The 12,501-nt window shown below is 45.6% G+C and overlaps 1 protein-coding gene across 3 annotated transcripts in view; it reads left to right on the top strand.

Moving 5' to 3' along the window:
* Nucleotides 1-91: 91 nt before the first annotated feature.
* The window catches only part of HSF2BP (heat shock transcription factor 2 binding protein), an 80,316-nt gene continuing 67,906 nt past the window's right edge, over nt 92-12,501 (top strand). The window contains exons 1-4 of one of the 3 annotated variants that reach the window (XM_080938172.1): nt 92-524; nt 1,008-1,049; nt 1,602-1,862; nt 2,917-3,067. In XM_080938172.1, the coding sequence (XP_080794298.1) occupies nt 1,815-1,862; nt 2,917-3,067 (199 nt within the window). In that variant the 5' untranslated portion in view covers nt 92-524; nt 1,008-1,049; nt 1,602-1,814. Of the gene's footprint in view, nt 525-874; nt 1,050-1,601; nt 1,863-2,916; nt 3,068-12,501 lie in introns of all 3 variants that reach the window. The other 2 variants (XM_080938173.1, XM_080938174.1) reach the window with 2 other exon arrangements.

Raw genomic sequence — 12,501 nt, 5'->3', positions numbered from 1 at the left:
CAAGGGGCCCGCGTGGCCTCTGTGCTAGTAGTTTCTGTAGCAGCGCTGCTTTTACTGCATCCTGTGGGTGGTCCAAATTCAGGGCGGTTAGTTGGGGTCAGATTTCCTCCTGCAGGACGCCTACGGCTAGTCCGATGTGGTTAGAGTCTAGCCACAGCTAACAAAGGTCTGTCAGGGAAGCGGCGGTCCTGCCATCTCCACCCGGTGTCTGTGGAACTCCTCGGCTTCCCTGGGCAGACTTGAGACCCAAAAGGAAGGCCGTCATCCAGGCAGCCCGAGGCTTACGACAGCGCTGGGACAGCACCCCACCCCCCGCGCGCCCCGTTTTCCCCAGGATAGTGCCTTGAGTCCTGATGCAGGCACTCAGCATTATAGGGGGAATGGCCCACCTCCCAATATCCTGTGACAAGTGCAGAGGTGGAGAGGAGACCCTTGCAGCATTGTAGGGCAGGTGCGGGATTTGGAGAGCAGAGAGAACAACCGACCCCTGCAGCATCACAAGCACTTAACAGAGGCGTGGTGTGGTGAGCAATCCGTTCTTGTAGAGTCCTATATAGAATAGATCTATGAGTGTGCAGTGGCAAGAGAGCAAGCCTCCCTGCTGCGTCTTGGGACAGGTGTAGGCTTGTTGAATGGGGAGTCAGCAAACCTGACCCAGACGTGTCTGCAGCAGGGATGTCCACTGTAGAAGGAAAAATTGAGGGTCTAACAGGGAGGGAACCTGGCTCTGTCTCTAAGTTCTGCATTCAAAACACACAGTTCTGAGCAGTGAATAGTGAGTATTGCTACAATGAAACTCCGTGACCAAAAAGCAAGCTGGGGAGGAAAGGGTTTTATTTGACTTGCATTTTCGTATTATTGTTCACCATGGAAGGAAGCCAGGACCAGACCTCAAACAGGGCCTTAAGCAAGACAGGAACCTGGAGGCAGGAGCTGATGCAGAGGCCTTGGAAGGGTGCTGCTTACCGCCTTGCTCTTTGCAGTTTGCTCAGCCTGCTTTCTTATAGGATCGAGGACCACCAGCCCAGGAATGGCCCTACCCACAACAGGTGGGGTCCTTCTCCATCAACCACTAGCTAAGAGAAGCCCTTACAGGCCTGCCTACAATCTGATTTTATGGAGACTTCTTAAAAATTGACGTTCCCTCCTTTAATGACTTTAGCTTGGGTCAAGTTGACATAAAACCAGAACAAGCAGGAACATATTAAACCAATAAAAGAGAAGTCTTTTAACAGCTGTGCTAACAAAACTCTAGGTCATCAAACATATGAGAATTATTAGATTAGTATATTCTTCTGAGCTTTAGTTAGTTAATTTTTCCCCCATGTAGCCCAAGCTAGATTTTCCCTTGCTATGTAGCAAGTTGGTCTTCAACTCCAGCTTCTACCACCCAAGTATTGGAATTACAGGCATGTACCACTACATCTAGGTTCAAACCTCAGTTACCTGGCCAAAATAACTCTTCTGTGTACGTGCAATAACACAGAACCACTTGGGGACAAGGGACAACGAGGTTTCTCAGTGAGTAGGTTTGGTTGTAGCATCTTCTCCCTAAACAGGAATAGACAGACTCTGTTTGACACTCAGCCCTTACTTTGCAGGTCACAAGTCTGAAACACACTGAGGTAGGAGAGCTGCAGTAGAATCCGGGTCTATCTCATCCCTGGATCCCGTGACCAGAGGCCAAGAGTAAAGCGCAAAGTTGCGATATTTGAACCTCGTGGCTTTCCGTACAGTGGGCATCTTCAGATTCCCGCGCTTTTTTGCGAGTGTTCGAGAGCTCTGCGCAGGCGCACGAAGCTGAGGCCACGGCTATGGCCACGACCGGGGGCGAGGGTTCCGGTAATGAGGAGGCCTGCCGGGTTAGTGGGTGCCCCACAAATGGGAACTGCTGATGTTTACTCCCCTCAGGGCGGGTCCAATGCCTGAGGAGATATCCCTGTAGCCCTGAGGGGGTCAGGCCGGGAGCTGTGCGAGGGTGGGCCAGGACCAGAACCACGAGGGGTGGTTTCAGATCATCTGCGGAGGCCTTCAAGTTAAAAAGTAGTAGCCTGGGTCATAGGCTGTTAGGCTTTGGGGAGTCAGAGCCTAGAACTCACTTATCTGTGTTCTGCCCCTTGTGTCTCTTCACAAGAGAGCCTGGTTGCCGCCTACTTCCGGTGGGACGCCATAGTATGGTAGCATGAATGTTAGGGGGTCGGCAGAGGTCAAATGCAGCCGCAGGGATTCCATCCTGGAGGGGTTCTGCTTGGGGTGCATTAACTTGTGGGCATTTTCTTTGGCTTTTAGGAATATTTGGTTTTTTCCCCTTAAGTATTTTCATTCTCTCCTCTGCTATATTCTTACTGAACCAGAACCTTGCTATGTTGCTCAAGTTGGCTTCCAACGCTTGGACACTAACTCATCCTCAGTCTCTTGAGAAGCTAGGACTATGGGTGTGGTTTGCCACCCTTGTCCCTGTCATCAAGGCTCTGTATATGAAGTCCATGTGTTCTCTCTCTCTCTCTCTCTCTCTCTCTCTCTCTCTCTCTCTCTCTCTCTCTCTCTCTCTCACACACACACACACACACACACACAAATACAAATTTATATTTATATATGGGTAACAGAAGGGACATTAGGTGCCACCGGTGGAGGAAGAGGCCCGTAACCCAGCACTAGGGAGGCAGAGGCAGGCACACTGCCTAGTCTACATAGTTCCAGAACATCCAGGGCTACACAGTGAGACCCTCCCTCTTAAAAAAGTGAACAAAAATCTCAACACACACACATACAAAGGTACATAATGGAAACACATTTGTGAGGCAATTATGAATGTAAGAGGCATGAAAGGAAAAGAAGCAAGCTGAAGTGGGATGCTAGTTCTAGTCATCTGAAGAGAAATACCACAATGCTAAGATCTACTTGTTCTTTTAGCACATGGAATCTAAAGAAGAATTTGTTAAAGTCAGAAAGAAGGACCTGGAACGGCTGACGACGGAAGTGATGCAAATACGGGACTTCTTGCCCAGAATACTAAATGGGGAGTTACTGGAAAGTTTCCAGAAATTAAAGATTGTAGAAAAAAGTGAGTCTCACCTCATGTATGCCACTTGTCTTTAGGTGGGCAGGGGAGTCAGCTTTCAATGTTGAGCTAACTCCAGGATTGCTAGGACTTGTCCATCCAGATGTTTGACATATGAGTAACACATCAAATACTAGTCCGGGACCTGTTAGATTTTTTTGGAAGGTGTTTGGAGCTTGCATCCGTACTTTCTCAATTGGGACTGGATTGTAATGAAATCAGCTTTTGGTGGGTAAGGCGAATTTCTCAAGTCACATTTGACTGCCATCCCTCGTAGTGTGACCCAAGTTATGTTTTGAGCTGTAAGTCCAAATAAGGAAGTATCTTATTTTTTCCCAGTAATTTATTTATTTATTGAATTTACATCCTGATCAAAACTCCTCTTCCACACCAGTGTGGTGTGTCCTGCCATCTTGAAGGTGTCGTCATCTACCCCTACCCCCTTCCCCACCAAGAAAGTATCTCGACTCAAGAATGTAGGTTTCTGAGGCAGACTTGATGGTGCATGCCTGTAATCTAGTGCTTAGGTGGTAGAGATATAAGGATCAGGAATTAAGGATCATTCTTACATACTGAGTTCAAGCCTAATCTGAGATTCTTGAAACAGGCAGTATAGTGATCTCCTTGGAAGTGGGGGACAACCAGGTTGCCTAAATAGTAATGGGATGAGAATATGGGTTTCTAGTTTGTGCATATGTACTTGGCCAGTTAGCCAGTCCTATTCAGTTAGAAGTTTGTGAAGCTTACAAGTGTCTGGAACTCCAGTTCCAGGGGATCCATTATCCTCATACAGACATGCCTACAGGCAAAATACCGATGCATGTGAACCTAAAAAACGAAGGGTGAGTGGTTATGGTTACATGGAAGCCTGTCCTATTCTGTCAGGAGTCTTCAGCTTTTAACTTACACCTTGTACTGGAAGGTGGACCCCCTACAGACTGGAATTGGCAGGGCATGGTCAAAGAAGGCCCTTTGAACAAAGAGAGAGGGTGGGAGGGGCATCGGCCTGCCCTCTGCCCTTGTTACTCTGGTGGTTGGGTTGCATTCTTTCACAAGTGTCTCGACCCCCCCACCCCCATGGTGGTCTTACTGGGCTTCAATAACATGCTCTCTAGAGAGGGCAGTCGCCATTTCCTGGCTATGTCACCATTCTTGGTGGGGGACTTACTCTTCCTGTTGCCAGTTATTGACTTCTTAACTGCTTCATTCTGATCTCATGCTCAGCTAGCAAGTTTTGAGAGCAATTAGTGCTTGTGCATTTATTTCCAGAAAAGGAAAATGCTGCCTGGTAACAGAGTGCATTACCCTGCTGGCTGATTGTTTCACTGTAAAGCCATGAACTGGTGGTCTGCAAAAGATGTCAGACTCTCATTCCTCAGGGATTAGATACCAGTCTCCTTCCCAAGGCAGTCTGGGGGGCCACACATGAATCTGGTAACTTGATAAAGTTAGACTAAGGAGCTGTTTACTTGAGGTTCGTGGCCTTCCCAGCCTGTGTGTCCCTTCCCCATTTATCTCTGTGATGTCCTCTTGGTCTCCTTTGCCTATTCACCTTTCTCAAGACCAGTGGCTCTCATCCTTCCTAACACTGCAACCCTTTAACACAGTTCCTCATGCTGTTGTGATCCCCAAACTTAAAATTATTTTGTTGCTACTAAATAACTATGATTTTGCTGATGTTATGAATCATAATGTAAATATCTTTGTTTTCCGAACATCTTAGGGGACCTCTGTGTAAGGGTCTTTTGACTTCCTAACCCTCAAGGGGTTGTGACCCACAGGTTGAAAACTGCTGTTCAAGAGCCTTTAGACAGTGCAGGTGCTTGAGGCCCAGCTTAGTCCTATTTCATTGTAGCCTCCCCAAGGCAGTCTCAGGCACACACGGAGTTTTAGTCATTTTCTTGATGCTAGTGCTGGATGCATCTGTATCTCCAGCATCTGCTTTACCCTGACTCTTACTTGGCATCTTTTCTCACTTGTTTCTTGATCATTCAGACTCTAAATGTCCATCCTAAGCTAATCAGGGAGAGATCTGTATCTGATTAGATCAGGTTTTTGTCGTATTGAAGTATGTATGCATGGCCATATATACCAGAGGAATGGGAGGTACCTCACTGGGCCTTGGAGTTGTGGGAATGAAACAGTGTTTTATGTTGTAAATGACTTGATTATATATCCTGGGATAACCTTGAATTCTCTGTGCAGCCCAGGCCTGCCTCAAACTGTAGATATTCAGTTAAGTCCTTATGCAATGTTTTGACAGCTCATAGCAAGGTGGAGCTTTGTGTAAAGAGGCAACTAGAGGCTGAGTGCAAAGTGGACCCAGGTCTTGTTTGCTTGTAAACAGTGAAGTTCAAATAAATGTAGAACAGTGTTTAGACACAACTTACCTGCACCTCTGAGGCTAATGGGAAGTCAGGCTGTGTCTGTGTGTCACCGTAACTCTTCAGGCCAGGTCAGGTTTTTCCTTCTGAATGTGGGAGCTTTCAAATAAGAAGTGAGCAGTCACTCCAAGAATGGGGCATTGTGACATGTTCCAGTTAATGAGAGACATAACATTTTCTGTTTACTTGGCAGCTGGCTCTATCTGTGCCTGCTGTTGTGGCCTGACAAATGGCAGGGCATATTTCTACTTAGTCAGCAAGATCATTTTTACTTTCTTCTGCTTGACTTGTACTGATTCCCTTGTGCTGCTTCTCACTGGCCTGCCTTGGTCTTCTCAGAGAACAGTCATAGAGCAGACACCTTGGAGCTATACGTCCAGCGAGCTTTGGAGATGCATTCTGACTTTATTAGCTGTCACCCTCTCTGCTGTTTTGGTGGGGTCCTTGTACTTACCTCCTCTAGGCAGTGTCTACTGTTCCCAGCCTGGTCATTTTTGTCTGTACTAGAGTTAAGCCATTACAATAGCTGCTCCTTGTCTGTAGGATAAAGACCAGCTAGCAAATGGCTGCTACACCAGGTCCTAACTAGACCTTACTGTGACAGAGAAGCCTTTGTACTGATGGGTAAGCCTTGCCCAGAGGAGCTCTGACTACCCAGACATGAGCTCTGTAGTAGGTATTAGGCATGCCTCTTGTCCTTTTCTTCCTGGGAGGTCTCTGTAAGCTTTCAACTTAGGCCTACCCTGACTACCTCCGCTTTTCTGGCCAAAGCAAGATTGAAGAGATGGCCTTCTACAGCACCCTTTATGTAGTTTTTGCTCTTGAATTCGTGTGTGTGTGTGTGTGTGTGTGTGTGTGTGTGTGTGTGTGTGTGTATGTATGTATGTCACAGGGTCTCACTTGGTAGCTCTGGCTGTCCTGGGAGTCTCTATGTAGATCAGGCTGGCCTTTCATTTACAGAGATCCACCTGCTTCTGCCTCTCAAGTGCCTGAGTGGATAAGTATCAGATAACATGCTGAACTTGATTCTGAGCTAGCATGAGACCTGCCTCTGTGAAGCTGGATAGGTAAGCAGTGTCATGTCTAAGCATCTTATTAAAGAATCAACACTGTTCTGTGGCCATACCATAGTACTTGGAGACCATCTGGGAATACTGGATACTGTAGGCTTTAAAATCAACACTGAGAAAAAGGCATACTTTTTAAAAAAAATATGATTTATATGTCTTGAGTATGTAGCCTGAATGCATGTATGTGTACCATGTTGTGTGCCATGCCTGAGGAAATTAGAAGAGGGTGTTGGATCGTCTGTTACTGGAGTCACCGACAGTTGTGAACTGGGAATTGAACCTAGGTCCTCTGAAAGAGCTACTCTCTATCCCCCGCAAAGCACCATTTATTTTAAGAAGGAAAAAGAAAGGCACGTGACCGTCACAAATGGAGTAAGGATCTTTTTTTTTTTTTTTTGGATTCATCGGATGGTTTTCCTGCCTGTGAAGGACTTGAGGACAGCAGAAGGGCAGTAAAGGTGGGATGCTCATGGAGGATGGGAGGGGTTTGGTTGCGATCAGAGGCGCTTGGAACCTCTAAATGTAATGACACTAAAATACTAGTCAAGTGGGATGTTTTGGGGGATGGTTTGAGTCTGAGTATTCAGATGAGTTAGAAGTGTTGGTGGGCTGGACAATATCCTCATGGCAAGTGCTAGGGCTCCACTGCACTCCCTCTGACTGGATGGGCAGGATCATGAGAAAACAGGATAGGTTCTGGTAGTAAAAGGAAGGAACAGCCTTGTAGGTCAGGATCAGACATGGAAATATGGAGGGCAGGACATTTGTGACATCTGTGTCCTGCATGCTAACCAGCATTTTATTGTGTTTTCTGGAACCATAAAACATTCATCTAAGAACATTAGAACACTTGCCTGGTTACACAGCAGGCCCCGAGTTAGATCCCTAAGACCTGTTACTTCTTCCCCAAGTCTCCAAGGATATGGCAAGTTTGAGATGACATAATCATTCTAAATGGTTTGTATGGTACCTGTATGGTAGGAATCTTGGAGGAAGTGTTTTCCAGCTGGGAAGCTTCTTGAGCTCCTAGTGTAATGGAGAGAGCATTCTGGCAGATTCACAGCCCAGCAGCTTCAGTTATGGCTCAGGCACTGTCACACAGTGAACTTGGGGTAGCCTTGACTTGAGGTTTACCAAGTCAGAAAGTGTATAAGTATAACATACTCTTCAGTGGTGAGCATGGGAGCAAGGGTTTGGTAAAGGAGGAGTCCTGCACTGTTGGGGATTGTGTTGAGGTCTCAGTTGAGACTGAGACAGGGAGAATGAGAGCACTGTGGGGCTTTCAGTTATCACCTAAGACCATCCATCTAAGAGGACAGACACGTCCACCAAACTCTCCTATAATTTTCTGTAATTTCAGTGAAGACTGTAAAGGATTAGCTGCTGGCAACAGAGCCAGCGTCGAAGGAGCAGAGCCTTAAGAAGTTAAGGAGCGTATTTGACAGTTCTAGCAGGGGGCACAGCTATTTATTATGTTCTTGACTGAAGAATGGTCTTCCTCAATCAGGGAAGGCTGTCCTCTTCAACTGGATATTTAGTTTGGAAGAGATGCACAAGGAATGGTGAGGAAGGAGATGCCTGTCTACCCATCCATAACTCTATGGAGGGTGGGGTGAAAAATCCAAATGCAAATTGTCCTCACATCCAAGAGACTTGTGGCTTGAAATGGGATAGAATGATGGGATTTTTAGATACTACTAGAACATCTTGGAGCTTGAGGATCTCAGTCCACAAGGGCCCTCTACTGGTTACTTGGAAGAATTTACAAGTACACCAGATGGTTGTAATCTTGGGGAACAATGGGGGGAGGGGTGGGAGAAAGTGCAGTGTAAGGGGAGGTGTGTCACTGATACCACCCAGCCATAAAAGGCCACCAGAATCCCAAGGGGTTTGGCTGGGGGAAGCCAAGACAGATTTATGAAGGAGTAGATTTAGGGGACAGTTAAAAGGCATCCTAGAATTAGTTTATTCAAGAGAGTAGGGACAGCATTTGGTATGGTAGGCAAATGGATTTCAGCTCAGCATATTGGAAAATGCAAGTTGTGCAGTGTACAGTATGCCTACTGTAGAGATGAACTGGCTAGACTAAAGCTGTGTTAAACGGGTAAATGTGTTGTATTCTGTGGGTCACTGGATTATTCTATGTACTGAGATACCGAACAGCTCCTCTGGAGTAGTGGCCCAGAGCTGGGCTTTTAGTTCTGGAGCCCTTGAGCTCCTGCAATGGTTTATTTCTGGGAAACTTGTAGGAGGCAGGATCATTCTGGAGGTGTCTGTTTGCTTTGGAAAACCATGTCAGTAGAAATGCCTTATGAAGGGCTGTCAGTCTGATGAAACCCTGGTAAGTTGCAGAAGGATCCGTCAAGTATTTCCCTGAAAAGATACCTTCAAGTATAGCCCCCAGGTCCTCTGAATAGGACTTTGGAAAAAGGTTTTCACAGGGATAAAATGAGGCCTGTTGGGCTCTAGTCCAGTATGACATTCTTGCCAGGAGACTTTTAACCACAGTGAGATCTGTGTGAAGATACAGGGAGGCCAGTAAGGGAAGAAAGTGTGCAGGTGATGGTAGGGTCTGCCAAGGCATTTCTTAATCCAGGGAATATTGTGCAGAAAGAGGCAAGGAACACGTCTACCTGTCAAGGTTTCACAGTGAGTCTGGCCCTGCTAACACCTGGACTTGGGTTTGGAAGTCTGCAGACCGTGAGACATGCATTCCCTGTGCTAGGAAGGGAATAGACCACCCATATCTCAGCTCAAAGTAAACATGGAGGGTGTTAGTGTTACACTCAGTTCTCTGAATCTTCCAGAGTGCTGGGAAGGAAAAGCTAATGGTTATTTAAAAGTATTTGTGTTTTCAAACAGTTGTGGTAAAATTTCACATTAATGGGAAACAACTGATGACATGTTATAGACTCGGGGGAAGAGAAACCACACCCCCAAGTGATCTGAACATTCTGATCTGCATTCCAGAAATCCTGCCTTTCACCCACAGCTCCTGTTCTCCTTTCCAAATAGGCTGAATGTGGAGATCTCATTCTTAGGATATTAACACCGTCAAAGCTACATCTGGTGTCATGCCATTGCCAGCTCCACAGGGAAGAGCTGTAGTAGGAGGGTGTTGTTGACTTTGAGCTCTGTCAGGACTACAGAGTAAATTTAAGTCCACCCTGGACAACCTTGCCTTAAAAATGAAGAAAGAGGGCTGTGGATACAGCTTAGTGATAGAGGGCTTGCCAAGCATTCTGGAGACCTTCGGTTCAATCCACAGTGCAATCAAAAAAAAAAAAAAAAACCAGTTACCACCATTACCAAAACCTATCAGATCTATCAGACTATGGGTGTAATACACCTATAATCTCAGCCCTGGGGTAGCTGGATTCTGGAAAATACAGTGAGACTGCTCTAACTTCCAAACAAAGCCAGAGCTATATAAAGATAGTTGTTTCAGAGCATTGCTGTTGACATTGTGCCATAAATGGCTTCTTTGCATTCCTAGTCTGTCTAGTGTGCTGCCCCCTATCCAGTTATGTTGCTAGAAATTTTCTTGTTTTGAGTGCCAAAAGCAGTGAAAGCAGCTAGGTTGGGTGACAGACACACTTTTCATGCAGAGTTTGTGTAAGATGTTTCCATTCTGTGTATCAGTCATTGCATTGTGTATATTATTTTTGCTTGTAGGTTTAAAACATTTGCAAAGGCAATATATTTCTGTTTTTAATGTATTGTTTTTATGACTGTTTAGAGATGCTGTGTAGATCAGGTTGGCCTGGAACTCAGAAATCTGCCTTCTGCCTCCTAAATGCTGGGATTAAAGACATGCACTACCACTCTTGGCCAAAGACAGTATATTCCCCCTGCCCCTCAACCTCCAGACAGTGTTTCTTTGTACAGTCCTGGCTGTCCTGGAACTTGATATGTAGACCCGGTTAGCCTTGGACTCAGAGATCAGCTTGCCTTTGCCTCTTGAGTGCTGGGATTAAAAGTATGCACCACCACCACCTGACTTAAAAACAGTATATTCTTAAGGGAGATCTGTTTTAACTAAAGCTGTATTTTTCTGTCCACTCAGGAAGGTGAAGAATGTATGAAGTGATACTCGTGTGAAAATATTTAGGTAGTGTCTACAACATTCCATACACTTTCCTAAGTACTTGGGTTGCTCAGAAATCAAAGCATGAGAATCTCCGTCCTGGTGGTGGTGGTAGGTTGCAAGCAATGGTCCCATCAGGCCACTAGGCGGTGGTCTGACACCACTGATGCAACTGGTGTAGGGATGGACATGGTCTCCGAGCAGTGTGGCCTGGAATTTTCTGAGGTTCCATACTGTGATAAGGGCCTTGCTGAGCCTGTTGCTGTGGCATGAAAACCCACAGTATGTTCGCATAAAGCTACACAGAGAGGAATTTACTATGATGAAAGCGTTGGGTGGTTAAAATTGGTTTCTATATATTTTTACATGACAAGATTTGTAGAGATTTAATTACCTCCTTCCTTTCTGCTGTGTTCAGGTAGCAAAGTTTAATAATAGAAGCAGACTTTAAGAGTTAATTGCCAAGAGAAAATACCAAAATTACTGATAGTTTTATTATTTAGTTTCTGTGTGGTTATGGGCTATGTATTTCATAGTTCACATATGCTTATAATGTACATATGTGTATGTGTAGGTGACATTCAACATGGTTACAAGTATTCAGCAGTGTTATTTTGAGGCATAAAGGTCCATTGCTCACTGGTTTCATGGGTGGTCAGGATTAGCGGGACAAAGGTATGACATACCTGAAAAGTCAGGGACGAGAGCTCTGACGTCGGGGACAATAAATAACCCAGCGTGGCTTGCATGCTTCTAGGAAATGTGAAGGGATCTTGCCAGGCAGTTTCATAATCTCCAACTTGTTGTTGACCTTTGGGTTCTAATCTTCCTTCTTGGACAGGGTCTCAAGGAAATGTAGACACTTTCCTTGTTCTTTCTCCAGAATGCTTGGGATGCCAAGTGGCTCTAGGCAGTCCCTGGGGTTTTTTTTGTGTATAAGTGTCCCTTTGCCTTTTCAGACCTTCAGAGCATAAAGCCTGCCCCTTCCCTTGCTGGAACTTAATTGATCATTAGCAGGAAAACCATTTCTCCTTGAAGTGGAGGGGTGTATGGTCTTCCATATGTTCTTAGAGGTACTCTTCCTTCCTTGGGTTCCATTACCCCTGTTTATACTCCTACATTGCTGTAGCTGAGCTCGCTCGTCCACCATGTGTTCCTTTTCTACTGCCAGTGATGAGAGCCAAGGCTGTTGACTTGAAGTATGATTCCCATTAAGCCTCATCTAGGAACCTTGTTAGAAATTTGATTTATTTGGGCTGGAGAGATGGCTCAGTGCTTAAAAGTACTTGCTGCCCTTGCAGAGGACTAGAATTCGGGTTCCAGCGCTGGTAACTCACAACTGTTTGTAACTCCAGACCCAGGGGGTCTGACACCCTTTCTTGGCTTCCATTGGCACTAGGTGTGAACATGGTTCAGATACAAAGATGCAGGCAAAACACTTATACAGTTAAAAGAAAGGATTTTTTTTCTTTTATCTGTGTGTATGAGTGCTTACATGTATGTTTGTGTACCATGTTCATGCTTGGTACGGAGGAGGCCGGAAGTGGGAGTCAGAGTTGCAGGCAGTTGTGAGCTGCCACATGGATTCTGGAAACAAAACTCTGCAAGAGCAGCCACTGTTCTTAACTACTGAGCCATCTTTCCAGACCACATATAAAAATCTTAAAAAAAGAAATGTACCTTCTCTTTACCCTCCCCAAGGAGCTATTGGCTGCTACTGGTTATAGGAGAAAGGGGAATGGCTCTCCTTAGTGGTGTAGTCACTGGTAAGTCACCCGTGCTCCATGTTCATGCAACAGGAAGTAAACTCAGAAGGTCATAAAAAATACCCAACTCCAACAGCAGCCACCAAGCCATGAGAGTAAGAGGAGGCTTCTTGGTAATAAGGAGATCATC

Source organism: Micromys minutus (assembly GCF_963924665.1).
Source record: "Micromys minutus genome assembly, chromosome: 25".
Classification (NCBI taxonomy): Eukaryota; Metazoa; Chordata; class Mammalia; order Rodentia; family Muridae; genus Micromys; species Micromys minutus.
The sequence above is the reverse complement of the archived record's forward strand: the minus strand, read 5'-3'. Positions and strand labels throughout refer to the sequence as shown.